Below are 19,180 nucleotides of genomic sequence, written 5' to 3' on the forward strand. Positions count from 1 at the left end.
ACAATATTTTAACAACTTTCTCCGTTAATGTTACAAATAAACTACACACAATTATGATGTAATTAACATACCAAACATATAAAAAATGTTTATTAAGGCAGGAGGAGGAGCACTGCCTTAATAAGTTGTCATGGAGGACTTTAAGAGAATTGAGGTGGCAACCTGTGAAGCTCTAGTGAACTCCATGCCCAAGAGAAATAATGCAGTGATGGAAAATAATGGTCGTCACATGAAATATTGACACTTTGTGCACATCACCGCTATGTCAGCACCTGTGGCAACACTGAAAAATAGAGCCCCCATAGAAGAACCATTCAGACATTTATGAGAGTGACCAAACCACATTCTTAAATGTGTGGCTTTAATTTTATACATTATAGATTGATAGAGATTTTTTCCCACATCCACAAAAAGTGGTATAGTGTGCCATGATGAATGTTGCACTTATAACAGGTATCAGGATTAAATGTATTTAATTTTTCAGGGGAGAATTGTAAATTGTATCATTCTCATTCCTGTATTGTATTTGGCAGTGTGTTTTCAAACAAATTTGCCTTCACTCTATGGGTGAAATCTCATACATCATGAATCCAATCTCTTCTCTCACTATCTGTATTATCCTTATGCATTTGCGACCAGCATGTAATAGAACTGGTCAAAACGATTATTTGTAACATATGTTTTCTAGGATGGAAATGAAGGTTGTTGTAATGAATTATTTGATTAAGCAATATAAGTTGTAGAAACTTGAAGAAGAGTTTCTTGTATATCAAAAAGTGCTTTCAACTCATTAAATGACAAAAGATTGTGATTCCTATATACATCTTACATTTTTAAAATGCCCTTGTTTGACCATATTTCAAACCTCATGTCAGATATGATTTGGGGAAAACAGGACAATCCAGATGGGTTGTCTAACATTTTCTGAACTTTGTGTCAGAGTATGATGAAGGTATTCCAATAAAGTGAAAATAAATAAATATAAAGTGAAAGTGATTGTCACGTGTGATGCACAGCAGCACAGCACACGGTGCACACAGTGATGAAATTTGTCCTCTGCATTTAACCCATCACCCTGAGTGAGCAGTGGGCAATCATGACAGGCGGCCCGGGGAGCAGTGTGTGGGGACGATGCTTTGCTTCAGTATCACCTCAGTGGCACCTTGGCGGATCGGGATTTCATCCGGCAACCTCTGAGTACGGGGCTGCATCCTTAACCGCTAGGCCGCCACTGCCCCAAAACATAAAGCTTACAGCACCTGGTATTCCCAGGCAGTCTCCCATTCAAGTACTAACCAGGCCCAACCCTCCTTAAGGCTTCCGAGATCAGACGAGATCGGCGTTCTTCGGCTGGTAAGGCCATAAGCATGGCTGGTATGGCCGTAAGCAAAATGGATTAGTAGTGTTTTTCTTCAGTTTTCTTATGGGTTGCAGAGTATAACTAGGTATTTGGCCTCCTATTGTCCCAAATACAATTAGAGAGAGGTTTTTCTGATTTAGAAAAAATGAATGCAGGTGGGGTATAGTGAAATCGGGTGGTAGTAGCCTAGTGGGTAACACACTCGCCTATGAACCAGAAGACCCAGGTTCAAATCCTGCTTACTACCATTGGTGTTCCTGTGCAAGACACTTAAACCTAAGTTGCTCCAGGGGACAGTCCTTGTAACTACTGATTGTAAGTCACTCTGGATAAGGACATCTGATAAATGCTGTAAATGTAAATGTAAATTGATTGAACGACATATAGAAATTTGGGTAAATGGGAATATTATGTTTATTCTTCCCAATATAGATATCAGCTGAGTCGTCCATCTACTGATACCTTCTGACAATTTTGCTAACATGGACTCATAAATGACTGAACTAAGATTGCGTATATTTGGGGTTATTTTGATACCCAAGCGTTTAAATCTTTCTTTGCCGTTAATGATGATATTCAAAAACCCACTGGTCACTTTAAATCCAGAGATCTCACCATATTGCTTAATAAACTCTAGGAATGTAGAGCAGGAATTGATTTTTACAAGCTCTGACAGGAATACAATAGTATCATCTGCGTACATTGTTATCTTGTGTTGTATGTCCATAGTCATATAACTATGTATTGATGAATGAGATCTAATCGCTATTACTAATGGTTCCATGGCTATGACGAAAAGTAGAGGTGAGGTCGGTGACCCTTGTCTAGTACCTCGAAATAATTTAAAATGGTGAGAGATGAGATTATTGAAATCATTGCAGTGGAAATCATCAGCATTATGCAGTGTAATCAATTATTATTTTGATCCATCACCAAAGCTTTGAAGTAAATGGGGCCATTCAACTCGAACGCTTTTCTGCATCTGATAGGATAGCAGTGTCAGGGAGCTCTTCACAGATATAAACTTTGTTAAGCACTCTCCTCAGGTTATGGAACCACATACACGCTATGTATGATGGTTGGTAAGACTCTTTGTAGTCTCATAGCAAAAAGTTTACCACACCACACCACACACACACCATACCATACCGTACCATACCATACCATACATTTATAAAGAACTTTAACACAACAAAGGAGCTGACCAAAGTGATGTACATTAAATAAAATATTTAAAATGTTAAAATTAAATTACCAGGAACAGGACAGACATGGACAAAAAGTTAATTAAAATAAAGAACTAAAAGAAATTTGAATTAAACAACACATAAAACACTGCATAAGAACACTGCATAAGAACCACCTCACACTGGGTTAAAAGCCAGGGTGTAAAAGTGAGTCTAAACGAGATTTAAACACAGTGATTGATGGAGCCTGCCTGACACTGATTGGTAGGTCATTCCATAGATGTGGGCTGGCCACTGCAAAGGCCCTGTTGCCTCTGAGCTTGTATAATGACCTAGGAATAGACAACAGTCTCTGGTCTGAAGACCTGAGAGAACGGGGTGGAGTGAAGGAATTGGACTAAGTCTGATAAGTAGACTGGAGCCAAGCCATTCAGTGACTTAAAAACAAATAATCGAATTTTAAAACAAACTCTAAAACAGACAGGGAGCCAGTGTTGTGAGGCTAAGATCAAAGTTATGTGATCTCACCTGTTTATACCTCTAAGAAAACATGCAGTTGCATTTTGTACTAATTGAAGGCGGGTTAAAGATGTCTGGCTGGTCCCAAAAAGCAATGAATTACAGAAGTCAAGGCAGGACGTAATAAAAACGCGAATCACTGTTTCCAGATTTTGTTTGGAAAGGACTGCTTGAGATTGGCTCGGTGCCACAGATGAAAAAAAGCAACAACATTTTAACCTGTGCATCAATTTTCAGAGTTAAGTCCATTTTACCACCTAGGTTTGTAATCAATGATTTTTTCAGAAGGGGCTAGGGAAGTGAAGTCAATATGGACATGGTCACCACTACCAAAAAGCATAGATTCTGTCTTACTCTCATTTAGGTCCAGGAAATTTAAGACCATCCTCCCTTCTTGACATCAGTCAAACAGTTGAAAAGAGGTTGGATAAAGCACCCCTTGTTACACTTAAGGGGAAAATAGACTTGACAGTCATCTGCATAGAAATGAAAAGAAACATAGCTCCAAGAAGATGTAAGTATAACAATAAAAGAGAATAAAAGGACCCAAAATGGAGCCCTGTGGTACCCCTCACGGAAGCACCTTTGAAGATGAGAAAGAGTCCTTAATAGAGATGCAGAGGTTTTTTATCACACAGATATGATTTGAACCATTTGAGGGCTCGACCCAATGTTCCAGCTTTGAAGCAAGAATAACATGATCAATTGTATCAATAGCAGCTGTTAATTCGAGAAGCACAAGTAATACAGAGTAATCAGAATCATTTGCTAAGAGAATGTCATTAAAAACTCTTAACAGAGCTGATTGTCAACTTTAATGTGATTTAAACCCAGACTGCCCTTATTACACCTCGCACTGCACCTCGTATACTCCGAGCCTCCAGTACTGCTCACCTGGTCCCTCCATCTCTGAAGGTAAAAGGAAAACATTCATCTAGACTCTTCTCTGTCTTGCCCCCTCGGTGGTGGAATGAACTTCCCTTCGAGGTCAGAACAGCTCAGTCACTGAGCACCTTCAAACGACAGCTCAAGACCATCCTCTTTAAAGAATATTTAGATTAAATTGTTATTTTCTTGTTGTCAAACTTGTGTACAGAATCTACAACAAAGTGAATAAAATAGATGTATTTATAGTTGGGGTCCTAGTGAACCGGAATTGATCTCTTCATCGATGGTAACTTAAGCACGTTGTAAGTCACTCTGGATAATGCCATAAATGTAAATGAAAAAGTTCCAGGATTGCATTTCCCTTAAAAAAGGGCTGTAGCACAATCTTCTTTATTTGCCAGGCCAGCGATTTACCTGGTTATTCACCCTGGTCATAGAAGGTTTGTTTCAATATTATTAAACAAAGAGAGCTTTTGGAATTTAATTCATTCATTGTCTGTTTAAATTTATTCATTTTCAAATTGGTGAATCTTATAATTTGTCCTGTAATATATACCTTAAAGGCTTCCCATCTAATGGATGCAGTTATTTGGTTTGTTTTTATAAATAATAGAGATCAATATGTTCTCCGATAAATTTTATAAAGTCCGACACTTGTAACCATTTAGGATGTAGACACCAATTGTTTATTCAACTATCCCACATTATAAAATTTGAGTATGAATCGACAAAACAATACTATCACATACAAAGTTAGTGACACTAGGCAACAAACATTTAAACCACCAGCCAGTATTATTCTACCATGAAGTTTGCTAAGAGCAAAAACAAATTCTCAAAAAATAATGGATTGTCATCATTGGGACCATACACACTAACCAAATGTATACCTCATAAAAAGGTACCCTCAACCACCAAAAATCTATCTGCTTTGTCAAAAATAGTATTATAAACCAGAAAAGGTACTGATTTATGAATTAACACTATAACCCCTCTAGAGTAGGAGAGGAAACAGGATGCCAACACATTGCCTGGCTATCTCCTTTGCACTTTCACAATGTCATCTCTAAATAGGTGAGTTTCCGGATAAACACTATTGAAGACTTGAGTTGTTCAATATGGAGTGGAATTGGGAATGTCACAAGTCCAGTGTCTCGGGGAGCCATTTCTCCAAGAATGCTACTGCATCATTTCCTTCCATTTTCTCTGACATGTTAACGATTTGCAAGTTGGATCAGTGCAAATGTTTTTTTGCTAGTTCTTCATTCTTGCCTTTCTCTGAGGTGACTGCATCTTTTACATTGCTTATTCTCACTTCTATTTCATCCGTGCATGCCATGAACTCCTGCACATCTCTCTTTAAGTCCTGAATTTTTTCAAGACCACATCAATTTTTGTGGAAATATAATTTATGATCCAAAGAATCTGAATTATGTCCATATTATGGGCCTTTCCAGTATCCTCTTGCACTTGTGACTTGGGGCTAGCATTACCTGCTGAATTAGCCTGGCTGCGGAATTGTCTGGCATCTGAGGCATTGTCTTCCTCATTCAAAGAAAACTTGGCTTTAGATGGTATAATTGAACAGAATATGTTGATAAATCGGCACAAGTGTTAAATATCACTATTCAGGATCTGTACCGTGAGCTGACAGAGAGAAGTGTACTCAGGGCCATAACACAATTGTAACTCCCACAAATTATGTTCTGGACATACCTCTGTACAACCACCATATTTTACTGTTGATATAATATTTTCTTTGTGAAATGTGGTGTTAATTTTATGCCAGATGTAATGGGACACAAAAGTAAAACCTTCCAAAAAGTTAAACTTTTGTCTCGTCAGTCAGTCCGCAAAATTTTCCTAAAAGTTTTGGGGATCATTAAAATAATTTGTCAAAACAGAGAAAAGCCTTAATGTTCTTTTTGCTCAGCAGTGATTTCCATCTTGGGACTTGTCTTGGGCCATTATTGCCCAGTTCTTATGGCGGAGTCACTGATCTTAACTGGGGCCTTAAACTTTTTAACATGGTCCCGCCTTCTTATCATGGCTGGAACAACAGAGAGAAAAGTTATTTATAGTGGAAAATCAAAATAAAAAAATAAGTCTAATGTGTAGCCATACTGCCGCAGAATTTTTTTTTTGTGCACCAAATGGCCAAAGTAGCGTATTTTGCTTTGTTCAGCATCACTAATAATTCAGGTTCTTCTTCTTCTGCTTCCGATGTGTTCATATTGCTTGTGTAGTCTGAGTAGTTAGGTCACAGACAAGCATCGGACCGCACAGTGTGCGCACATAAATCGTGACCTTTTTTTTCGCATGTGATATATTTGTACCCTTTGAGTTAGGTGTTTACCCCACGACAGGAAATGACAAGGAAAAATCACAGTGTAAATGATGGAGTCATCATAAATGATTACACATCATTTACACTAACCTTACACTAACGGAGTCATCATTTACACTGAGGCTAGAGGTTAGAGAGGCTAGCGGAAGCAGCAAATTTCCATTGTTCTTCTCAAATTTTTAGTCTTGTAGAGAAATGTTTCTTTCTCAATCCCACAAGCACCACTGTCAGCCTATCCTGTCTGCTGCATAGATCTGACTGGTGGAGCCAGACACAAAATAAAACTTATTTATCCTAAACACATACATCACTGCTACCAGGGTTGGGTAGTAACGAGTTACATTTACTCCATTACATTTACTTCAGTAGCTTTTTGAAAAAAAAAAGTACTTCTAAGAGTAGTTTTACAACGCAATACTTTTTACTTTAACTTTAGTACATACTTAAATAAGAAACTGTACTCTTATTTTGCTACATTGGGAAACACTCGACTTGTTACTTTTTTAAACCATTTGCCAGCAGTAGATCTAACACATTTCACCATTCAGACGTAGCAGCAAAAATCACAACACCATTTCAACAATCAGACATAGAAATGCAGTCATATGGCCACACACATGGCAGAGTAACACAAATTTTCATATAGACACTTTTTGCATTGGTAAACATTTTTTTAAATGGTGCCATGAGCTAAGTAGACCACTGTACATTTTGGAGTAACGCAACTTGTACTCGAACAGCATTTTTGGCTACTCTACCCACCTCTGACTGCTACTGCACTTTCTGTACACTTATATTATTTCTGTAACCAAGGTAATAATCTGTAAGAAGAATAACAGAGACCACATGTGTGCTTCTTGTGCTTTTACTTAACCATACTGCAACATCATCAAACAAATGCAAACTAATACTCCCTTTGGTGTAAGGCAACATCGCAAAGTGCCTATGCCAAATTCCACCACATTGGCCAAACTGTGGACCTGTTAATATCTAAAGTAATGTGTCTGAGGTATGTTCAAATTCCTCAGATTAAATTAAATTGGCTAAAAATATGGGTCTGCTTCCTAAGATGCTAGGCCACCACTGCCCCGGTGTGAAGACAAACCCGTCATAATTTTGTTGAATTAAATTTACTTAAAATTGATTAAACAACTTCTGGTCAGAACAATTTAAGTTACTAATATATTTATTATATTATTTATATTTATTGCAGTTTAACTTCTGACAAAATAAATTATATTTAAACCAAAATTAGTTTTGTCTTGTTTTATCACCGTAGGAATAAAAAGGTGGTTTGACAGTGATTTGATTTATATTGATATAAATCGACAGATAATGTAAAAATAAATATAAAATGCAGAAGACATTTCTCATATCGCCTAATACCACCCTCAAGATAGTTCATTGTAGAGGTCCTGTAGAGCTTTGCACACATTGCTTTATGCTTGCTCAGCAGTACACCATGGGACGTGTTATTTTGAACAGGACCTATCTAGCTACGCAGAGTCATCAGAGCTGTCATCATACCAGCATTAGTATTCAGAAGGGTGTGAGCATTCCCTTGTGTTTGAGGTGAAGGAATGGAAGGAAAAAGGGTTGTAGAGGTTGAGACAAGTCTGCACGATGATTCAATTTTATGTGAACGAAGGCTCATGCAGTCAACAGGCTTCATTGGCAAGATGACTTTAAGATGACTTTTGGATGAGTGCAGTTGCGGGGAAATGTTTGGTTCCCCATTACAGAGCACAACCCAAAGCTAGAGGTGTTTTCTCATATGTGTTTACTCACATTGTCAACTGGTCTGAGAGCCCCTACAGTTTAGCCTGGAACTACAAGGAAGCCCAGTTATCACGTGAGGCACTGTAGGAGTCTTGGCGGTAGGGAGGCAGTACTGGTAAAAAAAGACTTTCAATAGAAAAAACAACTGAATCTGTCCTGTTTATACTTACCATGTAAGGTAGGTGCAGTTGTATTTGCCGGTACAGTGTGTGAGATTGGTGGTGTGTGTGTTTGTACGGTGTTCAATGATGCCTCATTAGGTGCGGCAGGACTGGAGACAGGTGGTGGTCCAGACTGGGGTGGAACCTGTGGAGGGGGGTTGCTGTGTTGACTCTGCAGCTGTTGGAAATGTTGCTGCCGAGCTCTCAGCTCAGCATATTTCAGTTGCTCCATATGGAATGACTGACGGTCAGCCAGCAACTGCTGCCTTTGGTACTCTAACTACACACAGAAAGAAATACAACAACAACCTTAATCACATGCATATAAACAAAGTGTTCTGCAAACAGTCAAGATATTTGAAATGGTAACTGGTAATTACTGCAGCAACATGTTATTCTTAACTGATTATTAAACAAAAATGTTCAGAGACATTTGATGGTTTAGGAAAAGATGCCTCTGCATTTCAGAAGGATGGAATTATTGACATGTATCAAGCAAAAATAAAATGGGTCAGACAAGACACTGATAGTTTAAACACTTAAACACACATAGTCAAATTGTAGAAAGTGGACAAAAGAGTGAAATTAAGATTATTTCTATACTCTTGAACAATTAATATAGTCTACACTGACATTGCAAAAATCTTTCTAGCAAAAGCCACAGTAATAATCTGCCATAACAAATTTGGAGCCCTAGGCAAGGTTTTAGGTGTCGCCCCCAGAATGCAGCACCAAACACTGAAGGGAGTTTTACCACGATTTAAAAAAACGACATGAGAAGGATTAAACAGCGTTTTCACTTCTACTACTATTTAATAGGCTTTGCCATGCATGTAAAGTCATGTGGGCTTATTCTTTTCAAATAAAGACACAGTAATACCAACTAATATTACTATTTTTTTTTCTTCATCTGTTTGTGGCACCCCCTGGATGGATGTCACCCTTAACCCTTAAGATTTAGGATTTTCAACAAACGCACTGCCTCTCTCTCACGGTCCATGATGGTCTCCAGCTCCTCAAAGTGTCGCAGCTTAATCTCCAACTTCTTCATTTGTGTTTCGACAAGCAGGGCTACCAGGGATTTTATCTTCCTTTCCTCCACAGCAGCCAGGTGCTGTCAGGAAAAAAAAGAGATAGACCTGATCATTATAAACACTCACCTAATACAGAGTAGATCACAATTTGCAACCTTGAAAGGGGATCCCTCTCTGAATTACTTTGTCTCAAGACATTTTTTTTCTACATGTGAGTTTACTAGAGAGTTGTGTCTTGAGGTGGTGTAGCGTCTGCCTAGGATCACAGATGGCCGATCTTCAAAGACCGTATTAACCTTTGACACTTACATATAAATTACAAACCTGGACCCTCATTCTACACTTAGATGGAGGCTTGATTGCCCACAGTCTTCCCCCACTATCACAAGGATGCTAAACAGATTGGGGCTCCAAGCTTCAAAGCATTCCAAAAAGACCTCCTGCCTGGCCCCACCCTTGCAATACACAATCACGCACACACTTAAACACATTTTCTGTATCTTGTGCTAGGAATATGCGATTATAAGTGGATCCTGTATATGCATACATTGTGTGTACGTTCCCTTGTATGAATTATACTAGTTACAACTTTCTATTTCCATTAATTGCCTGTACTTAAGTGCATAAGTGTATCTCTACTTTCCTACCTCCTAAAGGTCCCTTTCTTGGTATCAGAAGGAACATCTCTTTATTACTGAAACAGTGATGCATACTATGTGATCACAAAATGCATCATACAGTTTCAAAAAGGTAGAAATTGTTCACTGCAGTTTCTCTCTGGGCCAGCAATAAAAATTCCAAGGGGTCGTAAAACCAAGACAAAGGAAGTTTCTCCCGCCAAAAAATCACACTTGTGATTGGCCATTCAGGCCACATGGTCACAGCATCAAAAGTGATTCTCCCAGGCCCCGCTGGGCTCAGAAAATCTTTCTTACTCCTGAGACACGTCTTTTCAACACTTTGTTAAGCTCATCTCTTGGGCTTAATCTTCGGCAAGTTTACCTTGAAGTAACTTCAAGGAAGACCTCCAGCTCACGCCTAAAGGTCGAGGATCGTCACCCTATCGCATCAGGACTCTTTTGCATGAAACAAGGACCAATGCAAGTAACGTTTATAACTATTTAGGTGCGTGTTTAAGCTTGAACCCCTTTTTAAGACGAACCTTGATTCTCTGACGATTCTCATTAGGCTGTAGTTAATTGATGTGAAATACTGCCATTCTCTTTTCCTCACTTTCTGTTATCCTGTATGTATATGTTTGTTTAATTGTTGTATGTTAGCTATAGCCTTGTTTATTAAATTCTTTAAATTCACAATCGTTTGTTTCTGTGTGCTGCTCACAATCTGGAGTCACTGAACGTTGATCCTTTAAGCTACATGCTAAATTACTGCTAGCACTGCAGAGTGGGAAAGCTACCCTTCCTGGCCAGAATTGATAAATAATTATATTATCTGCTCGGTGGATGGACAGATCAAGTAATTGTAACATTGATTCTGCTCCAGTTTATCCTAAACTCTAATCTAAATGTTTATTATTAATTATAACCAGTTATAATTAATTATAAATATTTCCCTTTGAGCAAATTCGTTACAATGGTCTAAGTTTAAAGAGTGTCGTCTGTACTTGCTATAGAGCCCATTGAAACATACTGCTCTACAAAAAATAGTTGTTGATAATTGACACTGTGTTTGGGTTTTTAACTTCACTAGCAGCATTAACAAAAGGCCAGAGTGAACAGATCTGTCCATTCCACAACTGTGGAGCTGTCACTGCACATGGTGCAGGGAAGGGTGCAGGTACTCAAGTTCAGAGGGGATGAGGAAGGATATCATCCTCGGAAATAAACAGTCAATAATTACCATTCTAAAATGAACATTTAGCAATGAATGCATAGGTCTATTGAGTAAAATACTGTGAGCGAGAGCACTCTGAGCGACAGTCTTTTTTTTTATGTATTCCTGCCACACAATGTAATGTTCACACTGAAATATAATTTGTAGGCTAATATGCCACAGCAGCCAATATCTTTCAGACCGCTGCACAGGAGTGCCTCACTATAAAACAAGTCTCTGCTGGGTCCTAGAACCTAAAGTAAGGTGAAAGTGAAGTGACTATCATTGTGATACACTGCAGCACAGCATACCGTGCACACAACAAAATGTGTCCTTTGCTTTTAACCCATCACCCTTGGTGAGCAGTGGGCAGCTGTGTGGGGACTGTGCTTTGCTCAGTGTCACCTCAGTGGCACCTTGGTGAATCGGGAATCAAACCGGCAACCTTCTGATTATTGTGCCGCTTCCTTAAACGCTAGGCCACCACTACCCCACCTGTAATTTACCAGCCAATCAAAAAAAGAAAAGACAAACAAAATATAAAAAAATCATAAAAAAAACAAACAAACAAACAAACAAAAACGGTATTGTATCTGGGTAAAATACAACAACACTACCAATGAAAAGGCACCCTGGAATTTATTATTATCTCTCTCTCCAAATAGGTTAAATAATTTTATTGAATTGTCTGAGCCATGTATAAAATCTTTTCTCCCACAAGTCTGAGCAATTAATAACAACAACAACATTACAAATAATAAAATTAATAATGAAACCCCGCAATTCCTGCTGCCTATACGACCCATGACAATGGATGGGACTGGCCAGGGTGGGAACAGGGTGGTGGCGGGGTTTAGTGGGATGTCACTCTTCCCTGTCATTAAAACCTGAGAGCTAATTATCATTCAACAAGCTCAAGTTGATAATCTTCATAATCTTTTTGCAGTTACAATTTTTTATATTGCAATTGGTGTAAGAAGACATTAATGTCTAGTTTCTACACTAGCAGTGGAATTTATTGCAATGCAAGGTGGCGCCATCTAAAATCTGGAGTAGGGCTCCAAATTTGTTAGGGCCAGCCCTGGTAGTAATAATAATAATGATCCATAACCTTCCTATGTGATCACCAAGGCACACCCCCTTTCCCCCTCCACTACCATGAGCCAACAGGGCCAATAATCAGCAGGTTCTCTTTTAAAGGTAACCCAAGAAAGCAGCATAAAAATGTTGTTATATCGACAACGTTATTTTTTATTTTGTGGTAAAACACTGTTTTAGTTTGTGGACATCAATGGTTATTCACATAGTAAAATAGATTTTGATGTTTCACAAGGTTCCGTCCTAGGTCCATTGCAATTTTCCTTATACATGTTACCTTTAGGTCATATCATTCGCAAGACGGTATTTGCTTTCACTGCTATGCTGACGACACACGGTTGTATTTATCAGCAATGACAATCGATAGAACAGAATAGATTATTGTCTGAAGGACATTAGACAGTGGATGCTCACCAACTTTCTTCTGTTAAACCATGATAAGACAGAACGTCTTGTACCTCAAGCAGCCAAATGTAAGCTGTCTGACTACATCATAACTCTGGATAGCCTTTCTATCTCACCAAGTACAGAAGTAAAGGATCTAGGTGTCATCATTAATGCTGGTCTCTCATTCAATTTGTAGATAATAATTGTAGATAATATCACTAAAATAGCATTCTTTCACATTAGAAATATTGCAAAGATAAGAAGGATTTGTGCCTCTATAGAGCGATTGAAAACACATCCTCGGAAATATATTATGGAGGTAGCAATGCCCAGTTTGTACGAGGGCATAAGGAAAATTGTAAAAAAATATTTTTTCTTTTTGTGGAAAGAGCTGGACTTTGCTAGCCACTGAATCTTACATTATATAACATCGCCCCACATTAATGAGGCAACTACTTTTCCACGAGAGCCATACTGGCAGTAACATTGCAGAGCTGCAGTAATGGACAGCAGAAGTCTGCATTTGATTAAAGCATTTTAAATGCTTTAATCACACATTGAATTTAGCTTCACAGCACGCGGTAAATCTACCCTCTTCAGCCACGGAGGAGTGAAAAACAAGTTGCTTAACTTGTGTTGCCTCAACACAAATTGGTCACTCATTCTGTATCCATGTTTATTTGTGGTTTTATGTGGGGGTATAGTGGACACATGTAAATAATATTTGAGGTGAGTTTATTAACAATATACTGACAGAACAGTGTTCACTGATGATAATGAGTTTATTTTTTCAGCTCAGTCCTCTACAAGCACTACAGCAGCCTTAGATAACTGACTATTTATACATCTTATTTTCAATCTCATGCATTTTATCTTAATGTTTATGGTGTCCAAATGCAAAGACAATATACAATATAGTTCTGTTCTGAGTTCAAGATCCAAGATATCCAACCTACTGTGTATTGAAATAATGTTTCACACAGACCCCCCAAAGTGCAATTATAAAATAAAGAAAACCTATAACGTGGGGCGTGCTTCCGGGGACATGGAACCATACAAGGCTGCGTCATACAGCGTCAGGAAAGCAATGAAGGAGGTGAAGCAGCACTACGGGAAGAAACTAGAGTCACAACTCGAAAAGAGTGACTCTAGGAGCCTTTGGCAGGGACTAAGAATGATCACGGATTATAAAGCACCAACATCCTGTATGACGAACGTGAACGTGTCTCTGGCAGACGAGCTGAACACATTCTATGCTCGCTTCGAGGCTGCAGCTAAAGACGCTAGCGATGCTAAGGCTAGTGGCGCCTACAGCTGCAGACAGGAAGACACTGCCAGCACCGAAAATGCGTTAATCATCATCGAGCATGACGTGAGGAGAGCCTTCAGGAGAGTGAACACCAGGAAGGCAGCAGGACCAGACGGCATTTTGGGGAGAATCCTCAGAGCCTGCACAGACCGGCTAGCAACTTTGTTCACAGAGATATTCAACCTCTCTTTATCTCAGTCAGTGATCCCCACATGCTTCATGGAATCCATCATTATTCCAGTCCCAAAGAAACCCCATCCTGCCTCCCTCAACGAGAACCGCCCTGTAGCCCTAACCTCAGTAGTGATGAAGAGCTTTCGGCTGGTCAGAGACTCATTTCTTCATTACCGGACACACTCGACTCACTACAGTTTGCCTACTGTCCCAATCGATGCACAGACGACGCCATCTCTCATCTCCTCCACCCAGCACTCACCCACCTGGACACTCGGAAGGGAAATTAGGTTAAAATGCTTTTCATTGACTATAGTACAGCATTTAACACGATAATCCCTTCCACACTCACCACTGAGCTGCAGCACCTGGGACTCAGATCATCTCTCTGTCAGTGGATCTCCAACTTCCTGACTGGGAGACCACAGGCAGTAAGAATGTGTGGACATGTCTCAGCCAACATCACTCTCAGCACTGGAGCCACCCAGGGCTGTGTTCAGAGCACCCTGCTGTACTCTCTACACCTATGACTGTGCAGCCACTACAAACTCCACCACCATCATCAAGTTTGCTGAAAACACTGTCATGGTGGGCCTGATCTCTGACAACAACGAGACATCCTACCTGGAGGAGGTTGGAAATCTGGAGATTTGGTGCCAGAGGAACAATCTCCATCTGACCATCAGCAAGACAATGGAGTTAATAGTGGACTTTAGTACCAAGCAGGAGAGGAACTAACGGACCCCTGTCATCAAAAGGAGCCCAGTGGAGAGAGTGGACAGCTTCCTCGGTGTTCAAATCACGCAGGACCCGTCATGGTCCTGTCACATCAACACCGGGGTGAAAAAGGCCTGGCAGCGTCTCTTCCACCTCAGACGCCTGAGAGATTTTAGACTGCCCTCCAAGGTGCTCAGGAACTTCTACTCCTGCACCATAGCATCCTGACAGGAAACATCTCAACCTGGTATGGGAACAGCACCATGCAGGACAGGCGAGCCCTACAGAGGGTGGTTCAATCAGCTGAACACATCATCTGTACCAAGCTCCCTGACCTTCAATCAATCTACAGCAAGCGGTGCTGGACCAGGGCCAGGAAGATAGTGAAGGACCTCAGCCACCCCAACAATGGACTGTTCCCTCTGCTGCGATCAGGAAGCGATTCCGCTCCCTGAAATCCAACACAGAGAGAATGAGGAGGAGCTTCTTCCCACAGGCTATTCGAGCTCTCAACAATCACAACACTTCATAGAACTCCAATAAACTCCAGCACTTTCACTTTCAATCACTTCTGGACTCAATCCCCCCCAGAATCCTTGCACAAACTCTTTACTCGTGCACAATTTTTTTTCTTCCTTTTTTACTTTTCACTTTGTCCTTCACCCTACCTGTTACACATATTTTATGTTTTATGTTAAGACATAAAAGTGTAATATTTGGCTATGTTTGCAATATTTGCAATTCTGTGGTCTGTAGCAGTCGCTAAATCATTTCACTGCATATCATACCGTGTATGACTATGTATATGACAAATAAAATTTGAATTTGATTGGAGTAGAGCAGCAGAATGCTTAAATTATGAAGCACATCACATCAGATGGATTGATCTGGCAAAAAGAGTTCAGGTGGTATGTCACAGAGTACAGAGGAATTGTGCAACTGGGAAGAGTAGAGCTGAACTTTTGTTCAACAGAAAGAAGAGGGGCAAGTTGCCTGAAATCACATCTGCACACATGGACTTGGAAGTGACCACAATTCCCCACCACCTCACCAAAGCCACCAGCATTGTAAAGGACTCTACACACCCCTCACATGCAGCCTTCACCCTCTTACCATGCAGAAAACAGTACTGAAGCATTTGGGTCCTGCAATAGCTTCTTTCCACGGTGCCTCACACAACAGATGTTCCAAAGATGTTCCACTTTGGATTGACAAACACATACAACCTCTTATGTTTAGAAAACCTTATTGTACTGTTCCATTTTGTACAGCATTATTTGCATTATTTTTACTTGGCATTATTCATTTCACTGGTTTAGCACTATATTTGTTGTCTACATGTTACACATCCAGCACCATCGTTCTAAACACACTGCTTCATTAGGTTTATGGATGACACGACTGTGGTGGGTCTCATTAATAACAGGGACGAGTCTAACTACAGAAGCGAGGTGAGCCGCCTGGCCACGTGGTGCGGACACAACAATCTCTCTCTGAATGTGGAGAAGACTAAAGAGATTGTTGTTTACTTCAGGAGAGGAAATACTCAGCATGCTCCTCTGACCATCAACGGTGCATCTGTGGAGAGAGTGAGCAGCACCAAGTTCCTGGGTGTGCACATCACTGAGGATCTCTCCTGGACAAATAACACCACTGCACTGGCTAAGAAAGCACAGCAGCGTCTCTACTTCCCCCGCAAACTAAGAAGAGCAAGAGCACCAGCCCCCATCATGTACACATTCTACCGAGGAACCATCGAGAGCATCCTGTCTAGCTGCATCACTGTGTGGTTTGGAGCCTGCAATGTGTCCTGCCATAAAACTCTCCAACGCATAGTCAGAGCAGCTGAGAGAATCATCGGTGTCCCTCTCCCCTCCCTCCAAGACATCTACAGCACACGGCTCACCAAAAAAGCCCTCTGCATAGCAGCCGATCCCACCCATCCAATGCAAACTTTCTTCAGCCTGCTGCCATCAGGGAGGAGACTGGGGAGTCTCCAGGCCAGGACCAGCAGACTGAAGGACAGCTTCACCCATCAGGCTGTCAGGAAGCTCAACTCTCTCCCGGCTCTGCCCCCACTCCCCTCACTCCCCTCTTCTGCTCCACAAACTTTCTGAACTCTAACGCACACACACAAACTGACAGTGCACCAGTCACTCTGTGCAGCATTGGTCTGCCTCTACCTCACTTGTCACTTTTACACTTACAAGCTCTGTTGCACTACATTGTTCACATTGTTTACATGGTTTGCACTCTCCACCATGTGCCCTTATTTGTATATTGTGTTAAAATTTTATTTATACCTTTGTATTTAATGTTACTTTAATGTTACTTGTAAGCACCATGGGTCTGATGCAATTTCAATTCTCTGTATGTCCTGTACATGTGGCAGAATTGACAATAAAGCTGACTTTGATGTTTTGTTTGCATTAATGTTATTCTCACACACACAAACTCACACCTTGGCTTTGACAGCAGCAGCAGCAAGGGCAGAGGCAGCAGCAGTTGCCAAGTTACCCTCTCCCATGTCCCTCTCCACCTTGGTCTTTCTCTCTCCATCATTCTCTGTATCTTGCTGCCTCTCCTCTGACAGGCTCTTCCCATCCCTTTCCTTTTCACCTTCGCCTGTAAACAGAAAAAAACCAGTCTGTAAGGCGTAGCCTAAATACATGTTTTGGGAATATTACTGTAAATGTTACAAAGTGTTACTTTGTTACAAAATTTGTTTAGTAACAAATAACATACAGAAAATCATTCATGCACAGAACCAATTACAGACTGACAGAAAGTCAAAAGCAGATATACACTGCTCAAAAAAATAAAGGGAACACTTGTAACACACAATGTAACTCAAATCACACTACTGTGAACTCAAACTCTCCACAACACTGTGTCCACAATTGACAATCAATTTCACATGCTGCTATGCACATGAAATAGACAAAAGGTGGAAATTATAGGCAATTAGCACTTCTCAATGTCTTCTGCAGGAGTTGACCGCAAGCCACTTCTCAGGTCCTATGCTTTCTGGATAATGCTTTGATCACTTTTGAATGCTGCCGTGCTTTCACTATAATGGTAGAATGAGGCTCAATTAGTGCAGCTCATCCAGGATGGCACATCAATGCGAGCTGTAGCAAGAAGGCTGTCTGTCAGCGTAGTGTCCAGAGCATAGAGGTGCTACCATGAGATAGGCCAGTACATCAGGAGATGTGGAGGAGTCTGTAGGAGGGCGACAACCCATCAGCAGGACCGCTAACTCTGCCTTTGTGCAAGGCGGAACAAAATGACCTGCAAAATGACCTCCAGCAGGGCACAAATGTGCATGTGTCACCATACAGCACATTTGCCAGAGAACACCAACATTGGCAAATTCGCAACTTGCGCCCTGTGCTCTCCAGAAATGCTGTTGGGTGTTCCTCCAACATGACCAGTTTGGCAGTGGGTTGGTAATGGTATGAGGTGGCATTTCTTTGGGGGCTGCACAGGCCTCCATGCGCCCGCCAGAGGTAGCCTGACTGCCAATAGGTAGCCTGACTGCCAATAGGTAGCGAGACGAGAGCCTATGTATTAATTAAACTATGTAAAGAACAAGTATTTAATAAGATTATTTCATTAAATCAGATCTAGGATGTCTTAGTTTTGTGTTCCCTTTATTTTTTTGAGGATACCTGTACAGTTACAGGGACGTTACCTGGCACAAGGGTACCTCAGTGGTACCTTGACAGTTTGGAATTTGAACCCACAACACTTCAGTTACAAGTCCGCTTCCTAACCTGCTAGGCCATCACTGCCACCACTGAACATTCTTAGCACTTTGTAATCTGCCAGTATTTACCTTATTTAGCACTACAAAAACACCAAACTCCTTTCAATACCTATTAATTAACATCATTATAATTGATCAATGCAATAATCAATAATCATAATATCTTCCACCACATGGTCATTTTACTGTAAGACCATAGTTATAAATCACTAAACCATAAAATATTTTACATTCAAGTTCACTTTCCAAATACACCTGGCTGTTCACTGTCAAAACACATCTGACATTTTTCTCCAGCATATCACCTTCCATGAGGTGCTGAAGTAAGATGGTTAAACCAAATGCAGTAATCAACTTATAATCACTGCTTTAATAAACTGCTCCTCCATCTTGGTTTCAGAGCCATTTTCAATGCTTAGTTTTTATTAGTGGCATGACAACGCAAAGGTCAAAGTTCAACAAAATGTATCTTTGACCATAGTGTGCACAGAAAGTTCATATGCCAATATTTATTTGGGGTGTATTTCTTTTTTTCCATATTTCTTTGACATCTTTACCACAATGGTGAATGCTGACTAGAAAATATTGTTACCTGTCCTTTAAATGGCAGATGCAGAT

General features: G+C 40.3%; 1 protein-coding gene and 1 pseudogene across 1 annotated transcript in view; both read right to left on the bottom strand.

Annotated features, from left to right (window-relative positions):
• LOC114775164 (SWI/SNF complex subunit SMARCC2-like) overlaps positions 1-19,180 on the bottom strand; it is a 35,063-nt gene that overhangs the window by 5,895 nt on the left and 9,988 nt on the right. The window contains exons 6-8 of the mRNA XM_028966457.1: positions 17,255-17,418; positions 9,221-9,355; positions 8,251-8,521 (exon numbers count right to left, since the gene is read on the bottom strand). Of these exons, the coding sequence (XP_028822290.1) occupies positions 8,251-8,521; positions 9,221-9,355; positions 17,255-17,418 (570 nt within the window). The remainder of the gene's footprint in view (positions 1-8,250; positions 8,522-9,220; positions 9,356-17,254; positions 17,419-19,180) is intronic.
• On the bottom strand, positions 1,248-1,367 carry LOC114775165 (uncharacterized; annotated as a pseudogene).

Source organism: Denticeps clupeoides, unplaced genomic scaffold, assembly GCF_900700375.1.
Source record: "Denticeps clupeoides unplaced genomic scaffold, fDenClu1.1, whole genome shotgun sequence".
NCBI classification, from domain to species: Eukaryota; Metazoa; Chordata; class Actinopteri; order Clupeiformes; family Denticipitidae; genus Denticeps; species Denticeps clupeoides.